The sequence below is a fragment of the Botrytis porri genome (assembly GCF_014898465.1).
Source record: "Botrytis porri strain MUCL 3234 chromosome Unknown BPOR_015, whole genome shotgun sequence".
NCBI lineage: Eukaryota > Fungi > Ascomycota > Leotiomycetes > Helotiales > Sclerotiniaceae > Botrytis > Botrytis porri.
In genome coordinates, this window is record NW_024066089.1 from 1,212,140 (window position 1) to 1,234,690 (window position 22,551).

Here is a 22,551-nt window from a genome sequence, read left to right on the forward strand (position 1 = left end):
ACAATTACGATGTACATTATCAAGAATTTTCACTTTTATATATTAAACAATTAACTTCTGTCCCTATGTAGAGAATAGAGGTGAGAGCGCGACCAGATTCTTGCCTTTGTAGATGAGCAAATATAACAGAGGCGGGGGTCTCTTCCGTTGATTGACGTATGAGGTTTGAGAAGATCATACGGGATGCCGTTGCCAGATGACGGGCAAGTTTCATCCTGACCCATCTGATACCACGTTGCCAAAATCCTTGATTGTCGCTTCAGTAAATGTTTCAAATGGCCCATTGTATCTCTACCTCACCTTGTAGCCATATCATCTAGTCTTGATATCGGCATAGAATTGTTGTTGACGGCGGCCGTTACATTTGGGCCCCCAGAAAACTTTATAGCTTATTTGTCAAATGTTTCAGAGGAAGGCCAGGTACTTCATGTTTTGTTCTTACCTGATAATTCCATTGCCACATTCAAGCCTGGAAGTGCGGATACAAATCCTGAATGGTGAGAATCCTAATCTGAAACCACAAATCCATTGAATCCCAATTCTGTTTTCAGTAACCCCTTCAGTGTCTTACTGTTTTGACAGCCGTAGATATTATTGATCTGATTGTAAGAACACATAATGCTGCTAGTACCAGCGTGTACGGCATCTAGAAGAGCATTAGAAAAGATTGACATGTGAATAAGATTAACTTCCCTACAGATAAAGCTCGTGTATGGTCTTATTATCAATGTTTGAAGAAATTGATTCGATATTCTGACTGTGCATAGAGGTGACAGGGTTTCAGTTAGTCTCCTGTCCATAACTGATGAAGTAATACAAATTCAAGAGGTCAGATTTGTCGTGTATTAGAAAGACGCATGATGTAAAAGCCTACCTTGGTACTAGCTATAACCCCTTGCGCTTGTATTACATAAACTATCTCGGAAGCCAATGAACCACAAAGATATGGATCATTTGAGAACCCTCGGGGAAAAACTAGCTTTTTAAGTGATGAGATGACTGAAATACTGAGTTTGCCTTCCCAATTTCTGCCTCCCTGAGCCACGCGTCCAAGTGGCCCGACGACTGTTCATATTAGGCGAGTGACTTATTTCGGGCTATTAAAAAAGTCACATACCTGGACCGAGTACAACGTTGATACCAAGTGCGCTAAACTCACCAGCGTTTAATGCTTTTCAAAATCAATTACATAGTTACTAATCATCATGCGATGATGAATAATAATAATAAACAATGAAGTTTTCAATGGAAATCCCAGTATCATCATGAACTTAATACAAGGTCGGGGAAAAGATCCGCTACACCATGAGTCCATGCATATTTGACTCGAGCTGCAGTCCATCTACTACAATGCAATTCCATCAATGCAGAAATTCTCTCCCAACATTCTTCATAATCCGTCTGCCTCATGTATGGGTCTAAAATTGACTCTCCTAAACGTTCGCACTTGTGTACAATATCTGCTTGAACCCGCATCTTTAAGATGACTCATCTAAGTAAATATTAGTTATTTTTATACAAGTTGAATACAAGAATACTGACCTCCTTTAGGGCTCTACTGTAGTATGAGTACCAACATGAGATGTTACTCTTCCTAATACCTTTCTTGGCAAATTCATCTATTATGAAGTTCCAGGTTTTGTTTTCCCTCTTCCAATGCATCAATTCAATTTTCAAGTAAAATTTCTCTCTCCAGTGAATAAATGGGGCATTATTTTCGAAAGGCGAATGTGAAGGTGAAGATCTCACTATATCAGATGTAGGTAGATTTATTGACGATGTCATGTCGAATGAAAGAAGAGGTGGTGAAGATGATATGTCAAATAGAGGCAGAGATAATAAAAATGTTGAATCAGGCGAAGGAAGAAAAGATGTTGTATGGTTGTAAAAAGCCCCCTGAATCAGTTCTTGTTGAAGGGCCATGTATTGCGGGATGAAATAAGAGGGATCGTATTGAGCTTGTGAGGGATAGATGAATTCTGAAGGAAAGTATGGGTATACTTCATCCATCATCTGAATATAAATCAAAGAGTTTTCGTTTCCCTGATTGATATTCGAGTATGTGAAAGCGACGATGAGAAGTCTTGAGTCCAGATAGGAATACTTTGTACTTATAACCCTTTCTAGTATGAAACAAATTGTACTCTGATCAAAAGCATATATATGATCCAAAACCGTTCATAATACATCGACATATAAAAACTCTAACTGATTCGTTGTGTGTGTCCATAGAACTCTATGTCAAGTCGCAGATGAAGATGAAAATCCTAGAAAGTTGAGATCTTGTACATTCAACAACTCAAGTGAGTGATATGATAGAAGATCGAAGTTTTGGAACACATTGTCTACAGGTGCTTTCAAATTCCCTGTCTCCACCACCATCGTACAATGATGATTGTATCCTGAGATTAATCACGCTATTCAATATGATTAAAAATGAGGTTGTGTGCCATACTTCGTAAGGATAATAATTTTGTCATGTCATGACAAGGGTTTGCTTGCACCCGGAATTACTTCCGGCGACATAGAGGCAGTAACCTTTAGAAAAGTGAGGAGTATACTTATTGCATCTTTCCGGTCCGGGTACATCCAAGCTCAATGGAGATACTACGCTTGAATTGGTTTACGAGATCGGCAAGATTTCATGGCTGACGGCCTCAATTTGTAATCACACGTCTGTGTGTTTTTTGATCTTGCGCCCAAAACGAGATGTCGTAGGGGTAATTTCGGGGTACCAATGTTTTACGGTAAGGGCTTATTCAAATTAGGAGTTAAGTGTCCCGATGCTCTGGAACCGAGACAGGGTTATGGGACGCTGATTGAAATGCGGAGACAGCGGTGGGCCCCGTGCCGTGGGAGAGTGTCTTTTCCCTGTCATCGGATTCTCCGGAGATAGCGCAAAGAGTTTCTTGACCAGACTTAGGATTATGAAGACGAGAAATCATCCGCCTCGATTATTTGAAGGCAACGGATAATGACTCGAACTGCCGAACCCAACATAAAGTCTTACGAAATAAATTGAGAAGATAACAATCCGAAATAATGCTACTGCAGTAGAACTTGGCTACATCGGACTGGGATATACCGAAATACTGAAAATACTGGAATGATTTCCTGATTTGACTACTTTTCATGTGGGAGTACCGGATTTTTGCTTAAACCCGGAGTACAGGACACTTTTTTGCGAATCCGGTATAAGTTTTGGTGGTAGATTTGGCTGCACAAGCTTGATTGGCTGTTATCACATGATATTTTTTTATTAAAAATATTGGGGTTTGGAGCTAAAATCGAATATCAATATTGATTGGGACGCTTGAATCACTATTTTTAACACCGGATTTTATTGGCCCAATCTTTTATTCCGGTATAACCAAATTCTACTGTAATGGAATCATGTAAGAGTTCTGGCCACGGCTGACCGCCCACCCCCGCGACAATTGTGACAGAATCCTTGCAAAAATAAGGGTTTCTCAAGATTATGGCTTGGTAGAGATCTAGAAAAGTGAGAAAAACAGGGATTTTAGGTGAAAAGGCGTTGAATGTGCGGTAAGCCGTGGCGGGAACTCTTACAAGGCTCAAAACCATAATTCTATGTGAGAGATAAGATAAGAAATGTGGCCGAGCGCGCCAAACTGTTATTATGCAAGGTTCTAAAACGTGGTATTGCTAATGTCAAAACGAAGAATAGTGGATTTCAAAATCAGCCTCTCTGATTCTAGGTGATTCTTATTTTGGCTTCTCTTAAATAATCACTTTGTTTACATGAGTTCTAGTATTTTAATGAAATCAATCCATGTATAGCTATGGTAGAAAGAAATGATTAAGCTAGAGGTGTCAAATAAGAATGCCCAAAGTAAGAGAAGTCAAAACAGAATCTTTCGATCAAGGTGGCTGGAAGGTGATGACAGTTTTACCCGCGGCTCATAACCTTGGGCCGCATCTAATTGCAACAATATATCAATCATCTTATAGTAAAAAGAAGATGTTAGGGTTAGTATTATGAGTTACACCCATGTGAACGTACGTGAATGACTTCGATAGAATGACCACTGTACCATACACCTGAGCGAACGCGAAAGAGACTAGCTCTTTAGGCAAAATAAATATTGATAACTGGGGCTTCCAAATCGTAGTTACTACGTCATCTGTATTCTTCTCAACTACACGAGCGATTTTAAGAGTTGAGATTGATATCCATATTCAAGTTAAGTCACTAGTATTCTATACAATATTGATAATTTGACATGCTTAACTTAAATAAGTTATTTACTTAAGATATTCAAAATTTATTTCAAAAATATATACAATATGGTGATTCTGATTAATCGAAAGCTAAAGGCACTCCCGAGCGTGCTCTCCCACAGCTTCGCTACCTTGTTTCAGGCTCTGTATACACTGTACACACGATGTTACATAAGGTGTAGATTAACGAGGAGATGAACTGTCAATCACATGATTATAATTTGATTAGCCGAGAATTTTTAAGCTTTTTGGTGGGGTAGCTTTTTTCGATAACTTTTTGATAGCCAATAGGCGATAGCCATTGATTTTAACGATCGGGGTAAGAAAAGACATTGGGAGTGTCATGCACCAAGCCATTTTCAGGGTGACGATTGAGATTTTACTAATGACTATCTAACTAAAATGAGTACAAATGCATCGAAGAACGATCTAACGGATAGATATCGAAAAGATTTTTTTGTTGAAAAAAATTAAGATCTAAAGAATGAAAGGATAAGAAATTAAGAAAATAAGCTAGTTGAAAGTTGAATTTCCCATCTTCATATCCTGAAACTGCTGTTCCATTTTCAACATTGCCTCTGCTACCGCCTGACCAATGGCTTGATTTACTGTTTCCATTATGATTCGATTTCTTTCCTCATCCTTTTGCTGTAATTCTTCCACTTTATTGACTAAGGCTTGAACCTGTGTTGATTCTGGATCCGGTGGTTGCAAATCATGGCTCCGTCCCTTTTTTCTATATCTCTTAATAGTATTATAATCTTCTTCTTCAGATTCAACTTCTGAGTCATCTTGTCGACTACGAATGAGCTTTTGAGCCGGTTTCCAGTCCAAAGATTTTGGCCAGGGTGGCTGTTTGACATCCTTATCATACTGGTCGTAGTAAAGTTGAATTGTTTGATCCGCCATCTTTTTCCCTACGATTGTTCGAAGTGTTGTTCGTGTCAAAAAGTATTCTTTTTCGCCAGACTCGTCTTTGAATTTTCCTCGAACATATGTTGGAGGAAGCTTTTTGAAACTTAATGTTTCAGATTCTCGGGCAGTAACCCCCGTAATACCCTGAAATTTTCTCTTCCATTGTCCCTTCTCCCGCTTAAGAATCTCCAACACAGATACTTGCTCCTCTTCCGGAATTTCAGAGATATATATTTGAGCAGCGTCAAATCCTACATCAACTTCATTGCGAAGCTCGATGTCGAATACAGATTGGTTGTTCGAGTTCTGCAATTCTACCTCTACGAAAAATTGGCAGTCTATGATCGTTGGTGAATCATCGTAGATACCGTAGGCTATCCTGGGGAGCTTGCCAACAATCTTTTCGCCAGCTAAAGTGTACCCGGCAGTTAAAGGTCTCACGTCCTGCATTTCCGAATCTTGATTCTCTGACTCTGCATCTTCTTGGTCATTTTCCGGCTCCTTCGTTCCAGATTTCCCTGATCCTTTGTTGTCATGCTTCGCCTTTTCGCCTTTGTTGCCTTGATTTTCATTCTTGCTACCTCGGAACCTCATAAAATTCCATTCGAGAGGAAATCCCTCAGATTTGTTAACTTTTTTGATCGCTGAGCTATAATAAACAATCCAACGAAGCGCCAAGCGATCTTTGTTGTCTTTTTTCCAAGCTTGAATATATTGCTCCGCATTTGCACGATTGAAAAGATGAGCTCTCGTTATGTCAAATGTGTGAATATTTTTTGCTGCATTGATCGACTCATTATGAGCTCTGATTTCTTCGTTGTACCCTTTTTGTTTGGCGTGGATCTTTCTGAACTCCTCGGATTCTGTCCAGGTAACGGATTTCTTCCCGGGGGGGTTAGGATTGAACACTTGTCCTTTTTTCAGTACTTCCTCAACCCATGGTGTTGCTTTGGCGTATATATTTTGAATGAAATCATCTGGTAACGATGATTTATCACCATCATTCATGTCTTCTTCTTCATCACCTGAATCTGAATCTAAATCTGAATCATCGTCCCAAGCATTCTTAAAAAAATCTGGGTTCTTCTTGCTGCTATTTGATTTCTTAGGTTTAGGAATGTCGAATTTACCAAACTGATCAAATTTTGCCCTCTTTTCCGTGTCTGATAATATTTCACTGGCTTCATTAATCACTTTTAAATTGATTAGCTTCTCTACTTTACTCGACTCCGTATTAGAACTTACATCCTTGAGCCTTAGTAGCTTTTTTTCGATAGTCCTTATGAACCTTGTCCGGATGTACAAGCAGACTGCTTCCTCTGAGACTCTTGAGGATTTTGCTCACAGTATCATTCTTTTTAGACTGTGCTATTCCATATAGATCACCAGGAACTAGGTCGAGAATTCTTTTGATTTCTAATCGTTGCTTCTTGGATATCTTCTCATTTTCTGGGGAATCGGGCTTTGGAGGATCAGGTTCTGGTGAATTGAGTTTTGGTCCATTGGACTTTTGCCGATTGGGCTTCGTTGGATTAGAGCTTGATGGAGGCGGTGTAGCTTTCTGAGATACTTTTGCTTGTGACTGGCTCTTAGGTAATTCTAATTGAGACTCTTCCACTGGCGAAACTGGCGAAACTGGTGAAACGTCTTCATTCACGTTGAGATATGACACCTCCCCTGACTCGCCCGACACATAGTTATCTTCCTCATCTTCACTGATATCGTTCTTTGATGTTGCTTCTATCTCGGACATATCTTCAACTTTTTCAGTCCAAATATTCTTGTGAGCTTTCTGGCAGGTCATAATGAAGAAGATTATATATTGCATCTATTTGTCTGATATAAAGTTCATCTCCTAATTAGGAATTCTTTAAATATAGAAATTAACTAAAACTCAAATTCTTAAATAGTATTATAGTGATCGCGTCATCTTTCAAAATATAGTAGTAATACGAATTCCACTATGACCACTATGACACAAGATATTGGTCTTTTCATTCAATGGATACCGCATTAAACCGTCGACGGAGACCAGGTGCCTTCACTGTATTTCACGAATACACTTCAATCGGAACTTCAACAGAGACTATTTCAGTGCCTACAATGATTGGGACTTCGTTGATGATTGATCACAATCCTTCCCCAGTGGCTTCAGTCGCAAATGTCACTCGGTTATCAAACTCACCCACCTCATTGTATTGGTCTGAGCCAACAATGACTTTAGTGTTACTAATTATTGGTGTTTGGCATATGGGCGCTCGCTTCTTTTAGAACCTGTTACGTAATCGCTCTCAGGTTTTACTTTATTAGTCGCTTTGAATGGAGAGTCAAATATTGAAGGAATTTGGAACTCATAATACTTGAGTCTAGATTTGCTACCTAAGCAGCTTCTCCTTCTTCTGATAAACTTCCAAGCTTATTGTGAAACTTTTCTCCCCTAAGTTTAGACATCTCTCTGGAATGATAGAAAGGATGTAACATGTGATTTTGTTGAGGTAACTTAGATTCAACGATATGTTCCAAGCTTGTGGTAGGATTGATGGCAATTCCAGGGACTGCAGTGGAACATTTATGATTTATGGACTCATATTGCTCATTCTTTTGATGAATCATTGGAGGCGGATCTTCGAATTTACTCTCAATTTTAAAATTTCCAACAGGAGGAACAATATCTTGAAGTTCTTGGAAGGCGGTGGGCTTATGTTTAGACTCATCTTTGGGTCGTGAGCATTTGAAGATACAACACAAGTGGAAACGAGGCATTGTATTGATATAGTTCACATGAAATAGTAGTAGAAACTGGTAGATATTATGGAAGATCTTTATAATGATTATGAAGGGGCGAGTAGGTATTTCAGTTGAGTCATCATGAAGAAGTTATGGGTACCGAATTAAGATTCGTCACTTTTTGAAAAATACAATTTAAGACATAAGATATCATCAACCAAAACTAACAAGAAGAATGTAGAAAACAATCCCCCCACCCTTTTCAAAAACTCAAACGAAGACAAATTCCAAAATAAGAAATAGAGCCTAAGTAACAGCAACGTTCCAATTTGGTGCCCGAATCAAAATGACAAATTCACTGATTGGCGACATCATTGCCACTGTGCGACGACATTGAGGGAGAATATTGCGCTTTATGTGCGTGAATCTTTGCTCGTCTCCTTGTTGAATCTCATATTGAACGGCTGGTATAGCATCTCTAAGCCATATTTGCAACAGTTTTGGGCTAACAGCTGATGGATGGCTTGCAAAGCGAACAAACCAGGTAAAGAACTCTTGAATCTTGACATTCGGCCCAAAAGGAGCATTATGTAAAGGCACACTGAATCTGCCGTCTATCTTCTGAACACGAACAACAATGACCGGATCACCGGGAAGCTGGTAGCGGCTGAGAGAATTGCCAGTATCTATTTGACCAAGTGGGGGAAGTTTACTGGGTGGGAATTCAATCGGTGGTTGAAGAGGCGGAAGTCGAATACCCCGCTCTATAGCTTCAGAGGGTATGGATCTTGATGAATGAGACAGTGGTTCAACCAAAAGTGGTTTGGTAGATCTCGCTTTAGACTTGAGCTGTTGCTCCTTTCTGTAAGATCGAATTTGACTTTGTGACTTCGTATTTAATGACCCAGCATCCGAGGAAGAGAACAATTCTCTCTCATCTTCCTGGTAGAATTCGAATAACGCTTCCTTGTTTGAGAAAGGGTAGCTTCGTCGGGAGTTGGCGAGACCAACCAAATTTTCAGGAACGACGAGTATTCTGTATTTCTGAAGATTTCCATTGCAATAATTATAAGTCTTAAGAAAGTCAAAGAAAGTATCTTGCTTCAATCTAGTAGATTCTCCATCAGATACACCTATGTCCACTGGCACGGAGGAGGGATTCAAAAAAGAGTCCATGAAGTGAAATCTTAACCTTTGAGGGTTGTTGAATCCAAATCTTTGACTGTACCATATATTAAAGTTGCAATCATCAAGCAATGGCTGAGCAGGCATCATAACCCACATATCACGTTCCAGAGATAGGATGGTGGCAATGGATCGGAAACGTTGTAACATTGTATTGATCGCTTCTTCTTGGAGGGATAAAGTGAGCTTCCGCTCTACCTCAATGGTCACTGGAATCTTATGAGATTTTTTAGGCGATGTCGATGCTTTGTTTTCCAGGGCAAGTTTTGGAGAGGTACGAAGTGATGAATCGTTCTCCGGATCCAGAGTCATTTGTGAAGGTGGCGTTTGAGGCAATGCGGGGTAAATTATGGGTGTCTCGAACTCTTCCGGCATGATCGTTGCATTTGAAGGAAGAGGAGCTTCATCTTTTGAGGAATTATCGTTATGGGATTGAGTGTACAGTAGCTCGTCATCGAGAGTTGAATCATTGATAGTCGGATCATCTTCGCCACTGGGAGTCAAGAGAATTGTTCTTTGCCCAGCCACTAGATCTGGTACGATTCGAAGATTAACATGGTTTGCTTGAGTGTCTGGTGAGACACGTTGATCTACGCCTAAAAATTTGTAAGTATTTCTGGAAGAAAATTCAACATTCATTCCACGATTTACATACAAATCCAGTCCTCTCCCACATCTTGACGATCAGATGTATCGACCATGATAGTATCAGCAACTGTAATTTCGTGCCTAGACTTCTTTTTGATGCCGTCTATAGAGTCGGGAGTCTGGGAATTTCTCTAGTGAGTATTAGATCGTCTAGAAAGTAGTATAGTTCCCCAAATAGGATAGACTAACCCTTGTAAGATGGTCTTCTATTTGTTCCAATTTAGCGTTCCCCTCTGCTGATTCAATGTAGCACTCCTCCTGTGCTCGCTGCCAGCAATATTTAAACAAAGATGACTTATGGAAAGTATCTTGGGTCTTTGTTATAAATCCTTCAGCATGCCAGGTCATCACTAGTTCTTTCATTAAACGATGGCACCGTTTTCTCACATAACCTACAACCCATGACTTTCTATCACATGTAGAGTTAGAAAGAAGGAAGTTTGCAACATCAGATACTGTTGAGCTCTTATTGATTTTTCGAATCCTGGGTGGAACTTGATATTGATCATAGGTATGCATGTACCATGAGATACACTTGATGACCTCTCCGTGCCATTTGAGACGCTAAAACAGCTGTTAAAAAGATTCTCTCTCTGAAGCTGAAACGGAAAATGTAGATACCTTAGACAAGTCGAGATGTATTTTGCCAATATTTTTCCCATACTGTGTAATGGGTTGAAAAGATGAGATGTATGATGTGAATTTATCAGCATCGCCGTCTATACCTTTCGCTTTTTCCATTGCAATAATCGAGTTCATTACAGTAATTAGAATATATAAGCAATGCACTTATTAGAAGGAATGGAAGTGGGAGAGAGCACGCTTAAATGTATTTCATATCGTTATATCTACAACGAAATTCGATGCCATAATAAGAGATTTACTAAATTGCACTTTGGATTCATTATCCATGATTAAAGGTACATCTTTCTATCGAGCCGTGTATATTACCTTGCCCAAATACCTTCCAACTTTTGAATTTCTCAAGGATTAAAAAGACGCCAACATTCGTATACAAATGGTGGGGTTCTGTCATCATTTCCTTTTCTTTTGCAATATCTACTTCAGGAAAGCCCAATTTAGGCCGATGATCATCATCCGAATCAATAAGTCAGCAACAAGTAAACAACATGCATCCTCCTGGAAACCCACGTCCCTGCTCAAGCGTCTACAGTCAAGACGAAGATCCGTTCGGGGACAACTTCTCATTAGAAGATCTCGCTCGAAGGGTTGATGAATCTACAAAAGTCTCGGAATCTAATACCCTTGTTCAACTAGGGATAGAGAACCAAATATTGTCCCAACATGTTGCATACTACCAAAGAGAATGGGATGCTCTGATAGACTTACTAGAAGAGTTGATAGACGCAGTATTACTCATCACAAGCACTTTGAAGAATTTCAATCACAAGAGGGAGGAAGCTGAAACTGCTTGGTTGGCATTTTGGGGTATCAAAGAGGAAGCATCATGTATTAACTGGATATAAAAAAAGACCACGAAACAAAATAAGCCTCAAGTATCATAAGCTGATAACAATATCAAAACTGCTAACTAAGAGGGGCCATAAAATTCAAACTTTGAAATACAGCCTTCACTTCTGCTATCAGCGATTCAAACTTTGTCCTCATTGCATCCATTTCATCCCGAAATTTCTCTCTCTCTTCGTGATCGATCTTCGAGATCTCGACTCGTTCTTCGATTATTTGACTGAGCTGTTTAAGTCGATCGGGGTAATTGTCCAAAAAAAGGAGAATTTGCGCCTTGTCCTCTATAAACGTTTTTGTATCCTCCTTGTATCTTAATTCCAGCCATTAGTCTTTTAGGATACAGATTTGATAAACAAGAACATTGCTTACTGGGCTTTGAGACTTGAAATCTCCAATTCCATGGCTCTTCTGGCTCGATTTTCGAGGGTTTGCCTATTCATCATGTACTTGTAAAGGCTCAAAACCTGACTCGCCATGTCATCATCGCCAGTTCGACTTGCAAGACGCTGTAAGATCTCTTTGGCGTCTGCTTCCTGGTCGGCAGCATCCTGATTCTGGTTGGTAGCGTTCTGGCTTTGGTTGGCAGCATTATCCTTTGGAAAAGATTGTACACTCTGTTGATTATTCGTTTCCTGGCTCTGATTGCCATTGGTTTGATCAACACTTTGATCACTGTTATTTGAGAAAGGCTGTGAAAGTTGCTCATTTTCAACATTCCGATTGGAAAAGGGTTGAGCATCCTGATGACTGCCGATGTCCTGTTTCTGATTACTAGTGACCTGATTGATGCCCTGATTATTATGGTTTGAAAAAGGTTGCGCACCGTGATGATTGACAGTTTCCCGATTACTAGTGATTTCATTTGGATTCGGAAAGGGCTGTGAGGTGTGGTGATTCAGATTTTGAAAATACTGCGAGGTGTGGTGATTACCAGCTTGATTACCGTTCTGGTTATCAAAATTCGGGCTTTGAAAATGCCGGGGAATATAATGATTCTGATTTTGAAAGGGTTGTGAATTGTGGTGATTCGAATTTTGAAAATTTCGCGAAGACTGGTGATTGCCAGTATTTTGAGAAAGGAACCGTGAGGCCTGCACACCGCTCATCTCTTGACTGCCACCAATATTGTTGGCGTGATATAATTCCGCGTTTTCGCAACTCGCCTGCGGTTTGGTGCTCGTTTTCAGCGGATTTATGGACAAAGCATTGTTGATACGATTAGTTTGTCGAGGCGTCAAAGCACGTGATTCGTGAGGTGGGGTATTATATGATGACGATGGATATGTGGGATAAAGCAAATTAGTGTGCTCGGGGATTTGGTACGGATACAGGTTGGGATTTTGGAAATGTGTGTAGTAATTTTGTGACATTGGTGGAAGTATTTGAGGAGGGATATGTGTTGCATTAGTTAAGTAATTAATTGCATGATTCTGATTAGCTGACATATTATCGAGGCTCTGGTTGATATTGTTGTTTTTGTTTGTGATGTATCTGGGCAAAGCGAGTAATGAAAATTTGAATGTCTGTATGATGTGAGAGAGTGTGTAAGGCCTCACAAAGTGTACAAGTGATTGTATTGATGCTACTTATTGCCTCCTTATCTTGTAAGTTGACAAAGTTTTCCAAGTGATAACCCCGGTCAATCACTACAAACCTTGACCAATCATACCAAGTTACTCGTATTTCTCCTACGAACCATGGCGGAAAAAGGTGCCTATGGCGTTTAAGAAGACATACATGTTCAAGGTTCAAATGCTACGCAACTCCCGAGAATCTGGGGAGATCCCAGTAACATGGCCAGGATAAAAAGACAAGGGTTCAGGGATTCTTCTATTGTACTTTCCAAAAGAAACGATTGCTTTTTTGGATTAGGATCGAATATTTATAAAATAACTATGCAAAATGTGGAACCTAGATAGAAGTTACGAATGATCTAAATTATGGATAACGATACTATTGAAAGAGTAAGTAGAAGGAATTAAATCTTGGATGATAATTTGTACTAACCCTCTTATAGAGAGTATATCTCAGTTCCGAAAGTCATTTCGCCCTTTTCAAGCATGATTTAGATATCCACAAATCATACAAGGAGCAAATCAAGACCGCTCATGAGCGAATTCAATATCTGGAATCAGAATTTCGAGGCCAGGAGTCGCGTCTTCGCGATCATGACTCGCTACACAAGCGCTTGTATGAAAGTGAGAAAATTCGAACACTCGAGACATCCGCGAGGATTCGTCTACAGCGCCACCTCAGAGTCGAGCAAACAAACTCTTCGGAACTTTCTGAAAGAGCGAAAACCCTACAGGAACAGTTGGTGAAGATGGAAGGGGAATTTACGAGTTTGCAAGCCCGGTTTTTAGATGCTACATTTGCCATAGCAACATGCAATCAAATGCTGCAAAATGAGACCAATGAGCTGCAGCATCAAGTTATGTATGACAAGGAAGAGATATTACACAATCAACGCATTATCCGTTCTTTGGCTACTAAGATAGCGCTATATGATAGTGATGCTGAACGAGATATTAACTTTGTAAGATTTACAAGTGGAACAAAAGCAGACTTAACAATTTCGAGAATTTAGCTATAAAATGGGAATATCTTTACTGTCAGCGGATAATTTCATCCAAAGTTAGCATAAAGATAAGACATTAGTCAAAATAAGATTCTGTTAAATAGTCTCTTATATCTAGGATATAAGATAAGCTGAACGCCTCAAATCCTTATAGTATGATTTTACACTCAAAGCAAAAAATAATGCAAAGAACCAATAGACCTAGTCGCGAAAATCCTTCGGATAAACCCTCACCTCCGATGCCTATTGACATTCAGATAGGACTCCAAAGAGGGTCAACGGCCGCATTAGAAATGACCCCCGAGCGTCTACAAGCCACCAAGCAAGGTCCATCTTTGAGTACAACCGAAAGGATTGAGGAGTTAACGAAAGAAAACGGTTTGTTGAGATTGGAAATACGGTACTATCAGCGGATGAGAAACGCAATGCAAGAACTGATCGACGATACAAAATTTGTAACTGAAAGATTGAATGGTACAGTCAAACGATTTACCAAAGTTCAGAGAGAAGCCGAGAATGATTGGCACAGTGCACATAGCTAGCCTGACCCATGTTGTATCCGTTGGGAGGCGTAGTCCAGACACTTCACGATGGTATCACATTTAAAAAATTACTGTTGGTTAAGAGGCGCAGTGCAGATATTTCACGACGGTATCACATCAAAGAAATTACTGTTGGTTAAGAGGCGCAGTGCAGACACCTTGCGATGATGTTGCATCACATCTAGGGAATTGGCATTAATGCATATACAGATACTTTCCAATGATATCACGGTTAGAAAGAAATGACAAGGAATGATTGTTGTGATACATAGATTCATATTTGACAGGGTAGCGCAAATGCAGATATTTCCCGATAGATATGGCAACATCGCCTGATCTTGTGAAGCGATGCCGAGTGACACTGATCAGTTGGTTGGGAGGCGCAATGTAGATACCCCCAGATGATATCACCAACAAAGCCATTGAAAACTACTTGGCACCTACTCGCAAGTAAGTATGATTCTCCGGTCGGTTCCTCATGTACATCTTTCCAGGGATCAAACGAGTTCCCAAATCTAATATAAGAATTTACTAATTAAGACATTGCAAAATATTTTTCGGAAATTTACAACCGAGAGGTGATTGAGACTTGGTATCACATACTAATATGTTCAAGTCTGAGATAAGGCTCAAAGTAAAAAAGACAATATCTCCTATCCTTTTTTTTGGATGAAAGTTTCTGTTACAATTTTGCATTCAGCATTCTACCTATCATCTTTAAAAAATGTCTGATCCAGAAATCGAGCTTCAACAGATCAAGGAATCTCAAGATCGTACGCGAGCTCGATTGTCAGCTCGGAAAAGACAATATGGATTATTGAAAAAAGCAGAGCAATTTCGAAGAGTTGCTAATATAGAAGTGGCTATCATTTTATATGACCCTACCTTTGGAGAGTATTGTATATATAGATCAAAGGACGATGACTCTTGGCCACCGTCGATGAAAAGCATAGTATGTGATAACCGTACAATATCTTAGTTTATGGGCTGACTGAATATAGCGAGAGTGTAACCCCGTAGATTATTTGCCCAGTGATTTTGAATCAGCAGAACGCATGTCATATTCGATCACCGAGAATCGAACTACCGGAAAAAGACGCCGAAAGCTTCCCGACATCTGCCTAAAACGCAAGAAACCAAAACACAAGAACACGATGTCAGAAAAAGAACTAAGCTCATCACCACAGCAATGTGAGGATATCAGCGGGCCACAAGATATTTTTTCCCGTGCCCTAGCTTCTCCAAATACCGAGACTAGGTTATCTAGTGTTATCAGCACACTACCTCCATTTCATGATAAGCAATCAAATAGTCCGTCAGGATTACCCACGAAAATCCGGAACAACCTCGATAAAGAAACTTCTCCATCTTCATACCTTCCTTACACATCAATATCACCCTCAAGAATGATTACACCGATCACGTCGGAAGATACGTTCCCCCAATCTCTTCATACTCCACCATCAAACTCATCACCTATACCTCCAACGTCCACACTGCCCTTCGAAACAATTACAAAAGTCTTTTCAGAGGTCACATATCCTAAAGATCCATCTTTGAGCCCATCGCTCACTCCTACCATGCTATCATCCACAGTATCATCGAACCCGCAAGCTTCAAACACACCACCCATGCCTTCTACAACATCATCATGTCCATCAACTATTCTATCACCAATTTCTTTGGTGTCGTTGCATATGCCGCCAAAACTGACCCCTTCCACTACGATAATCACATCTCCATCAAATGTATCATGTAACCCTCCCACTACGTCATCCGTGTCAATCTCAAATTCACTATGCGTCCCCTCCACTTCCAACTCATCGTCCATTTCATTTGATATACAACCCATCTCGCCACCACTCTCATCCTTCCGTCGATCATTACTCCCTGACTTCGTAAAGGAAAACTTGTCAAAACCTGGAACTGCTTTTCAGATTTTCCAGAATTTGAGACATCGATAAACTACGACTTCTAAAACCCCGCGATTATAACGTCGAGAAAATTTCAAAGTGGGGGGGGGGGGGGCTGTTCGTTTGTGGGGCTCGAGTAGGGGTCGTATTTTTCTAGTTTAGAACACACTATTTGACTACAAATTGCTATCTTTCGAAATTGACATGAATGATGTATTTGATGAACCGTTACAGCACAAGTATAAAAATCCATTCGAGATAAGTTATTGTTTCATAATAGAGAATCGCAATGCTATTTCCTTCTTGCGGAGCATCTGAAATGAAAGCGAAAACCACTTAGAGTAGAAAACTTTGATTCCTACCTGAGGTCATTAAATATTACAGTGGCTTACATACTTCAATTGTTCTAGGCGATATCTATCTGATTCTCACGTGCACTATATCACTAACACCAAAAACAAAAAGAGTTTTGGTACCTCGAATCTGATGGAAATTGAATGAACACTTGAAGGGGTTTAATTTAGGGGCGGGCTCTATGCCTTGCCTAAAGCTGTAGTTAGATCTCCTGTTACATTTATGTCCGTTCAAAGAATCATTATTGCTGCAAGTAGTCGCGATTGAAAAATAAATGATTGTCTATTTAGGTGTCTTCTTATTTCACACACCTCCTTTTCATTCAATCTTTTGCCAAACTAAGGGGCGCGGTCATACCATAAGAATGATATGAATAAAGAGAAGGGCTGAATATTATCACTTTCCCAATCATTAAACTGATACTGTACGATCAAATGAGCCGTTTCTTATATTCTTTATAGATATCATTTCCTGAATTCAAGATGTCTACATGCTTTCATTACTTCTCGAGATTATCGGCCGAAATTCGTGAAATGATATGGACTGAAGCTCTGATTCAGGATCGTCTCATTGTGTTTGACTTCAAACCAAGACTCAGAATGTGGTTACGTCTGACACCAGAGCCAGCTCTTTTTTACGTCAATCGAGAATCAAGATATTATGCTTCCAAATACTACAAACAATTCTTGTGCCGTCCACAAAATACGGCATCGAAGACACAAACCACACATTTGAACCCTGATAGGGATATTTGCTATTTTCTTACTCCGACTGGAATATCACCAGTCAACGAAAAAATGTTCAATACAATGTGTACATTTCTAGATGATAACTGCATTCCTTATTGTGCTGGAGTTCGACCAAGACGATGGGCCTTCGATGTAAAGGTCCTCATATCACGCGGAGCGTCAACTGAATACCGTAACAAGATGTTTCGATGGATGGGATGTGTGATGAAACGGATGTCATGGTGCCATGTGGTATTAGGAGACGCACAAGTCGATGAATTCTGTATCGTGGTTACTGATGATGATATCAGTAATACCATACGCAAGTCTGATCTACATCGTGTAAATTTATCACGGAGTTTCACCCAAGAATTAAAGCCGAGAGTAGAGGCAGCAAAAGATGAGTTTCAAGCCGAGATTTTGAAGATATGTCAAGATATGGAAGTGTATCCCAACACAAACGGCTACTCTCAACCACCTCGTGTTTCATTTTGCAACATTGAATTTTCATAATCATAGGACTTTATTTATTTATTCTTTAATCAAAAACTGTTTCTATAAAAAACTACACCCTACAAAGAACTGAAGTAACCTTACATCTTTGAACCATCAAAATTGAACAATCTGAACGCTCAATCTACTATGCTCCTCTCAATTAATAACCCAAAAAGCCTCGAATGAAACTGTTCTTGAAAAGTATAAGTGAAATTAAAATCAGCGTAGGTTATCCTCACCCCTACCTCTGCACCCCATTTTTACTGCATCATACATGGATAATGTGCATCCTAAAATAATGCTTTGAACCCCCAGCAGACTTATCCCTACCCTACACTATCATGGATATTCCGGATTACCTACGCCACCTGACAATATTGTTTACAGGCCTAATTTATCCCTGTGTTTCCGAAACCCGATACTTTGGTAAACAATAATCTACATGATGCTGGGATTAAAAGCAACTTTCTGAGTAGTGGTCACAAAGTACGGAACACCGACGCCAAGCGCGGCATCACGAAAAATTGGATTATTCGACAATGGACCAGGCTATCATATAATCAGTCACACCCTTTCCGTATCATCTCTTTTCGCTATTTCATCGAATGTTGGCCAGAACCAGTACCTTGAACGACGCTTAAAGATCAGCAGGTTAAAAAATAATGACGTCAGACACGGCCTGCATTATGCAGGTACTATTTAGAAATTCAAGGATATTGAACTAGGGTGTTAATCGCGACACTATTTAAGAATGTAAGAAAGTACCGATAACTCGGATCAGAATATGCACCTCCCATCCTGGAGCAACCAGGAAGCTTGACGCCTTTCGGCACATGCTAGATTGAATTTTGGGCTTCATGGTATTTGCCAAAAGAAGGAATTTGACGAGATTCATTGTCTTGGCATTTTGGTCAGCTCTTACACAGATGAACGTCTTCAATCATGAAATCTCTATAAGGCATCGACGATATAGGAATCGGGTTCATTATTCGTGAGGTTCTAATCTAGCTAAAATTTCTTCTCTTAAAGGTTCTTTCCTATAAGTCTCTCCTTGAATAAGTCTCTCCTTGAATAAGTCTTTAATCATTTAAGGAATTTTCCTTTAGTTCAAAACTCGTATTTGGTTATTACTGCAGAGATTATTCTTGAAGTCAATAAAATTACAAAGGAATTAGCCCTAGTTTTCACGTAGACTGTCTTTTTGGAGGTCAATATTTTGACTCGATGCACGTGATTCATCTTGTTCTGACGTATCAAGTTTATGCTTCAAGTGAGTATACGTTTGAAATAATTACTTGCGATCTTCAAAGCATTCAATTCTAGATAACAAAACCACGAGAAGAAAGTCCTGGTCTGGTTATCGCGCGAAGTAACTTCTGCTATCCGCAGGAGGAATTCCGACAGTCATGTGATTTTAACATTTCAAGGAAAGAGTACAGCGCTTGGCGTCGTTGAGTATAAAATAGATGAGGCTCAAAACTTTAAAACATATACGATAAATTTCAAACTTCGAAAGTCAACCACCCGGATACTCAATGGTTTGATTTTACAGGCTCAAAAGATTTAAAATTAATATTGTTCACATCTTGTTGATTATACAGTGATGTAATTACTTCTCTGTATCTGACTAAAACCTTTTTATTCATTGATTATTATCGCCTTTAGCCTTAATACTTCCATAGCAAATCTAACACGTGGAGCTAACTTGCTGGGTGATTTAGCTTGTTGAAGAAATGGATGCTATTGATGTTAGTAATTTTACTTTGGACATCTCATAGGCTGTTATCACCTTTAGCATACTCTCGACTGTTCCCGATATACAATGGGAGAGGAATTGGAAAGCCTCGAGCGACCAACCATTATTAATTGCACCAACCATGTGGTATCGTGGAAGCATCATATCTTCTGCAATCTCGGCCAGGATTGGTAAATCCAAAAAGGCATGCAATAGATTCAAATTCTTCTCCTTTCTCTGATACACATACTGGTTGAAGTTCAGAGCTTGTAGAATGTTAGAATTGCTCCATGAAAAGTTTTACATGACTCACCAATCTTGATATCTCCATTTATCGATAGGCGTATATTTGACATTGAGATATCTTTACACGATACCCCCTGTCGAAGGAGGTATTCTGAGCCTCTAAGAACCTTTTTATAGTGAATATGACTGTTGTGTCAACTTCACGTGAGACTTTTCGTACCTCTTTTATGATGGTGGCAATTTCCCACTCATCGAAATGGAATATGTGAAAATCCAAGTCAACTAAGGGAAGTTCGGGATACTCCGACGCAACAAAAACTTTACTGTCGTAACAATAAACATCAAAAATCTTTGATATGGATGGATGTTGAATTTTGGACAATGCTCGAAGCAAAAGCTCAGTATTCTTTCCTTCGTAAACCCCGATATTCACTTTCAGGAAGTAGGTTCCATTGCGACAAGCTAAGATGGAACCTTCGTCTGTAGTAGGCATTATAGCCTCGTAATCTTTCCATGGATCACTGAGCCATACTCTTAGAAGATTTGTATATCTTCCGCCGAGAATGGAAGCAGACGAAGCCCTTGAAGGTAATATTGAATCGAGACATAAGTCAGTAAGCCTGCTATAAATCATTGCCGATGCTTTGTTGATAATATTCGTCATTTTGAAAGTTGATTGATAATAGCGATATCTTTTAGAGTGAATCGGCTTTCTATATAGTCATTTTCTCAAACTTCCTAAATAAGAATCATCAATTGGCGAAGCTCTGACCCTAATTTAGATTGTTATTTGGGGCATTGAAATAGTCGATGTTGAAAGAAAAAGACATCCTTTTATCTTCTTTGAATCCTCTTTTCGTTTTATTACGATTCCAACATGAAAACCATTGATGAGTCTCAGTGGTACGCAATAGTCATCGGTATAATTATATCGTATACTCTATTGTACTGCATACTCAAAATTATTGTTGAATTTTTCAATGATAACATTTTGTTCTATATTCGTAAACACCTTTTTTATCGCCGCTTTCACATATATCGAAGGGCTTCAAGTACAACATCATGGTTCCAATGTCTAATTATATGCCTCTTCGTATTGGCTAATGTTTTGAGCATCTTTCTCACAGCGAGCAATCGTAAAGATTTGATGCATCAAGCTGGCTTGCTCTCCACGATAAATCTGATCCCCCTTGGTCTCGGAGGTCATATGAATATCGTTGCGGATTCTTTTGGTTTGAACCCAGAGTCTTTTAACTGCATGCATCGCTGGATTGGCCGCGTAGCTGTTATCGAAGGCGTCTTTCATACAATACTAGGGATAGCCCTAGGAAATATTGTATGGCAGCACTCGAAACAGATCGCAGCAGTCATTGTAGGACTAGCAAGGCCTATTTTCACACAAACTGTACTAATGGGTTTACAGGCTGCCTCGTCGATGGTTTTAATAATACTATCGTCAATTTCCTTAATTCGCCGTTGCTTCTACGAGACATTCTTAAAAATACATCAAATTTTGGCGGCAATAATTATTGCTAGTGTTTGTATCCACTCTTCTGGTTCTTTAACCACTGCTCCGTTGGTATACCTTTTAGCAGCTGGTTGTACTTGGATATTTGTTCGCATAGTACAATTTGCAAATAGCATATATCGCAGTAAAATTATAGGTCAATCTTTCTCACGGGCTGTCATCTGGACAATACCTGGGGCATTACAAATTCATGTCAAGGTTGGTAGGCCATGGAGATATCACGCAGGGCAATATGTGTATCTCTGTATTCCTGGTGCTACCTACGGCTCCTGGATGCAGTCACATCCATATTTCGTTTCTTGGTGGTATAAAGATCAGCATGGCAATGACATTGTCGTGTTCATCCTTGAATGTAAAAAAGGATTTTCTTTGTCTCTCGCTGCACATTCAAGCGGCAATCTGATACTTAATGGAAATCGGATTGAGGAGCAATTTGTGATAGGGTTACGGAGTCTTGTAGAAGGCCCTTACGGATCTGTAACGCCACTTAGCGAGTATGGTACAGTCCTCTTGTTTGCAAATGGTATTGGTATTGCGGCTCAACTTCCATATATCAAGCAATTTCTTCAAGGTTACCATGATTGGGACGTGAAAGCAAGGAAGATAGCGCTATATTGGGAAGTGAAATCCGAAGGTAAGTTTGGTCCTACTTCCTCTGACCATTACTTAAAGCAACACATCAGGGCATCTAAAGTGGGTCGGAAATTGGATGACAGAGCTCCTGCGTGAAGATACTCAATACGTAAGTTGATTCGCACAAGGGATATGTGGTCGAATGACCAATGCTGATGAACTACCAGATATTAAAAATCTATATATATGTAACTGGAGATTTCACAACTCCTGGTGTTCAGTATGGAATGAGTGGGAAAGGTGGAGAGCATGGTCGGATTGACTTGGAGTATAAGATTCTAGATATTGATAACATTATCAAGACTGAGCTCAGTGTGAAGAGAGGTAGAAGTATGGTTCTAGGTAAGTCTCACGTCTTTCAGTACTATAAAAAGTCCTGACATCATTCCTAGTGTGCGTGAAACGTTCAATAGGGAAACAAATCCGTAAAGCCATTCGGGCCATGATCAATCGAGAAAGGCAAGATATTTATTTGAAAGAGCTTCCATTTTATCCTGTCTAGATTTTTAGACGCAACACAATTACATAATCCGTAGGAATGGCTTAGTTTAATCCTAGCTTAACTTTCAAGATCCTTTTTAATAAGAGCCTATT

At 39.6% G+C, this 22,551-nt stretch overlaps 12 protein-coding genes across 12 annotated transcripts; 6 read left to right on the forward strand and 6 right to left on the reverse strand.

Annotated features, from left to right (window-relative positions):
* Positions 1-829: 829 nt before the first annotated feature.
* EAF01_010128 (uncharacterized protein) lies at positions 830-1,785 on the reverse strand (the record flags this gene model as incomplete). The annotated part of the gene is made up of 4 exons (XM_038918385.1): positions 830-1,065; positions 1,118-1,171; positions 1,456-1,492; positions 1,543-1,785. The coding sequence occupies 4 exons, from the start codon at positions 1,783-1,785 to the stop codon at positions 830-832; spliced, it is 570 nt and encodes a 189-aa protein (XP_038766355.1).
* A 2,970-nt stretch (positions 1,786-4,755) lies between these two features.
* EAF01_010129 (uncharacterized protein) lies at positions 4,756-6,961 on the reverse strand (the record flags this gene model as incomplete). The annotated part of the gene is made up of 2 exons (XM_038918386.1): positions 4,756-6,350; positions 6,403-6,961. The coding sequence occupies 2 exons, from the start codon at positions 6,959-6,961 to the stop codon at positions 4,756-4,758; spliced, it is 2,154 nt and encodes a 717-aa protein (XP_038766356.1).
* Positions 6,962-7,536: 575 nt separating this feature from the next.
* EAF01_010130 (uncharacterized protein) lies at positions 7,537-7,920 on the reverse strand (the record flags this gene model as incomplete). The annotated part of the gene is made up of 1 exon (XM_038918387.1): positions 7,537-7,920. One exon carries the CDS (start codon positions 7,918-7,920, stop codon positions 7,537-7,539), a length of 384 nt encoding a protein of 127 aa, XP_038766357.1.
* Positions 7,921-7,961: 41 nt separating this feature from the next.
* On the reverse strand, positions 7,962-10,627 carry EAF01_010131 (uncharacterized protein). Its single transcript, XM_038918388.1, has 4 exons — positions 10,339-10,627; positions 9,907-10,281; positions 9,725-9,848; positions 7,962-9,665 (listed from the first exon to the last, which is right to left on the reverse strand). The coding sequence occupies exons 1-4, from the start codon at positions 10,474-10,476 to the stop codon at positions 8,191-8,193; spliced, it is 2,112 nt and encodes a 703-aa protein (XP_038766358.1). The 5' UTR covers positions 10,477-10,627; the 3' UTR covers positions 7,962-8,190.
* A 220-nt stretch (positions 10,628-10,847) lies between these two features.
* Positions 10,848-11,204, forward strand: EAF01_010132 (uncharacterized protein; the record flags this gene model as incomplete). Its single annotated transcript, XM_038918389.1, has 1 exon — positions 10,848-11,204. One exon carries the CDS (start codon positions 10,848-10,850, stop codon positions 11,202-11,204), a length of 357 nt encoding a protein of 118 aa, XP_038766359.1.
* Positions 11,205-11,265: 61 nt separating this feature from the next.
* EAF01_010133 (uncharacterized protein) lies at positions 11,266-12,575 on the reverse strand (the record flags this gene model as incomplete). Its single annotated transcript, XM_038918390.1, has 4 exons — positions 11,266-11,515; positions 11,575-12,083; positions 12,137-12,200; positions 12,289-12,575. The coding sequence occupies 4 exons, from the start codon at positions 12,573-12,575 to the stop codon at positions 11,266-11,268; spliced, it is 1,110 nt and encodes a 369-aa protein (XP_038766360.1).
* Positions 12,576-13,145: 570 nt separating this feature from the next.
* Positions 13,146-13,798, forward strand: EAF01_010134 (uncharacterized protein; the record flags this gene model as incomplete). The annotated part of the gene is made up of 3 exons (XM_038918391.1): positions 13,146-13,169; positions 13,223-13,741; positions 13,793-13,798. The coding sequence occupies 3 exons, from the start codon at positions 13,146-13,148 to the stop codon at positions 13,796-13,798; spliced, it is 549 nt and encodes a 182-aa protein (XP_038766361.1).
* A 167-nt stretch (positions 13,799-13,965) lies between these two features.
* Positions 13,966-14,325, forward strand: EAF01_010135 (uncharacterized protein; the record flags this gene model as incomplete). Its single annotated transcript, XM_038918392.1, has 1 exon — positions 13,966-14,325. The coding sequence occupies one exon, from the start codon at positions 13,966-13,968 to the stop codon at positions 14,323-14,325; it is 360 nt and encodes a 119-aa protein (XP_038766362.1).
* A 724-nt stretch (positions 14,326-15,049) lies between these two features.
* EAF01_010136 (uncharacterized protein) lies at positions 15,050-16,289 on the forward strand (the record flags this gene model as incomplete). The annotated part of the gene is made up of 2 exons (XM_038918393.1): positions 15,050-15,277; positions 15,327-16,289. The coding sequence occupies 2 exons, from the start codon at positions 15,050-15,052 to the stop codon at positions 16,287-16,289; spliced, it is 1,191 nt and encodes a 396-aa protein (XP_038766363.1).
* An 836-nt stretch (positions 16,290-17,125) lies between these two features.
* On the forward strand, positions 17,126-17,833 carry EAF01_010137 (uncharacterized protein; the record flags this gene model as incomplete). Its single annotated transcript, XM_038918394.1, has 1 exon — positions 17,126-17,833. One exon carries the CDS (start codon positions 17,126-17,128, stop codon positions 17,831-17,833), a length of 708 nt encoding a protein of 235 aa, XP_038766364.1.
* A 1,699-nt stretch (positions 17,834-19,532) lies between these two features.
* EAF01_010138 (uncharacterized protein) lies at positions 19,533-20,460 on the reverse strand (the record flags this gene model as incomplete). The annotated part of the gene is made up of 4 exons (XM_038918395.1): positions 19,533-19,555; positions 19,616-19,816; positions 19,864-19,963; positions 20,017-20,460. 4 exons carry the CDS (start codon positions 20,458-20,460, stop codon positions 19,533-19,535), a joined length of 768 nt encoding a protein of 255 aa, XP_038766365.1.
* Positions 20,461-20,943: 483 nt separating this feature from the next.
* EAF01_010139 (uncharacterized protein) lies at positions 20,944-22,459 on the forward strand (the record flags this gene model as incomplete). Its single annotated transcript, XM_038918396.1, has 5 exons — positions 20,944-21,168; positions 21,220-21,958; positions 22,008-22,066; positions 22,125-22,299; positions 22,350-22,459. The coding sequence occupies 5 exons, from the start codon at positions 20,944-20,946 to the stop codon at positions 22,457-22,459; spliced, it is 1,308 nt and encodes a 435-aa protein (XP_038766366.1).
* Positions 22,460-22,551: the final 92 nt, after the last annotated feature.

What these genes read in the sequence shown, in the direction of transcription:
- EAF01_010131 (XM_038918388.1), bottom strand. Translation starts at nt 10,476, where the DNA reads ATGAACTCGATTATTGCAATGGAAAAAGCGAAAGGTATAGACGGCGAT. An exon ending in TAGAAGACCATCTTACAAGG is followed by an intron (nt 9,849 to 9,906) that starts GTTAGTCTATCC and finishes AATACTCACTAG; the next exon opens with AGAAATTCCCAGACTCCCGA. An exon ending in TGTGGGAGAGGACTGGATTT is followed by an intron (nt 9,666 to 9,724) that starts GTATGTAAATCG and finishes ACAAATTTTTAG; the next exon opens with GCGTAGATCAACGTGTCTCA.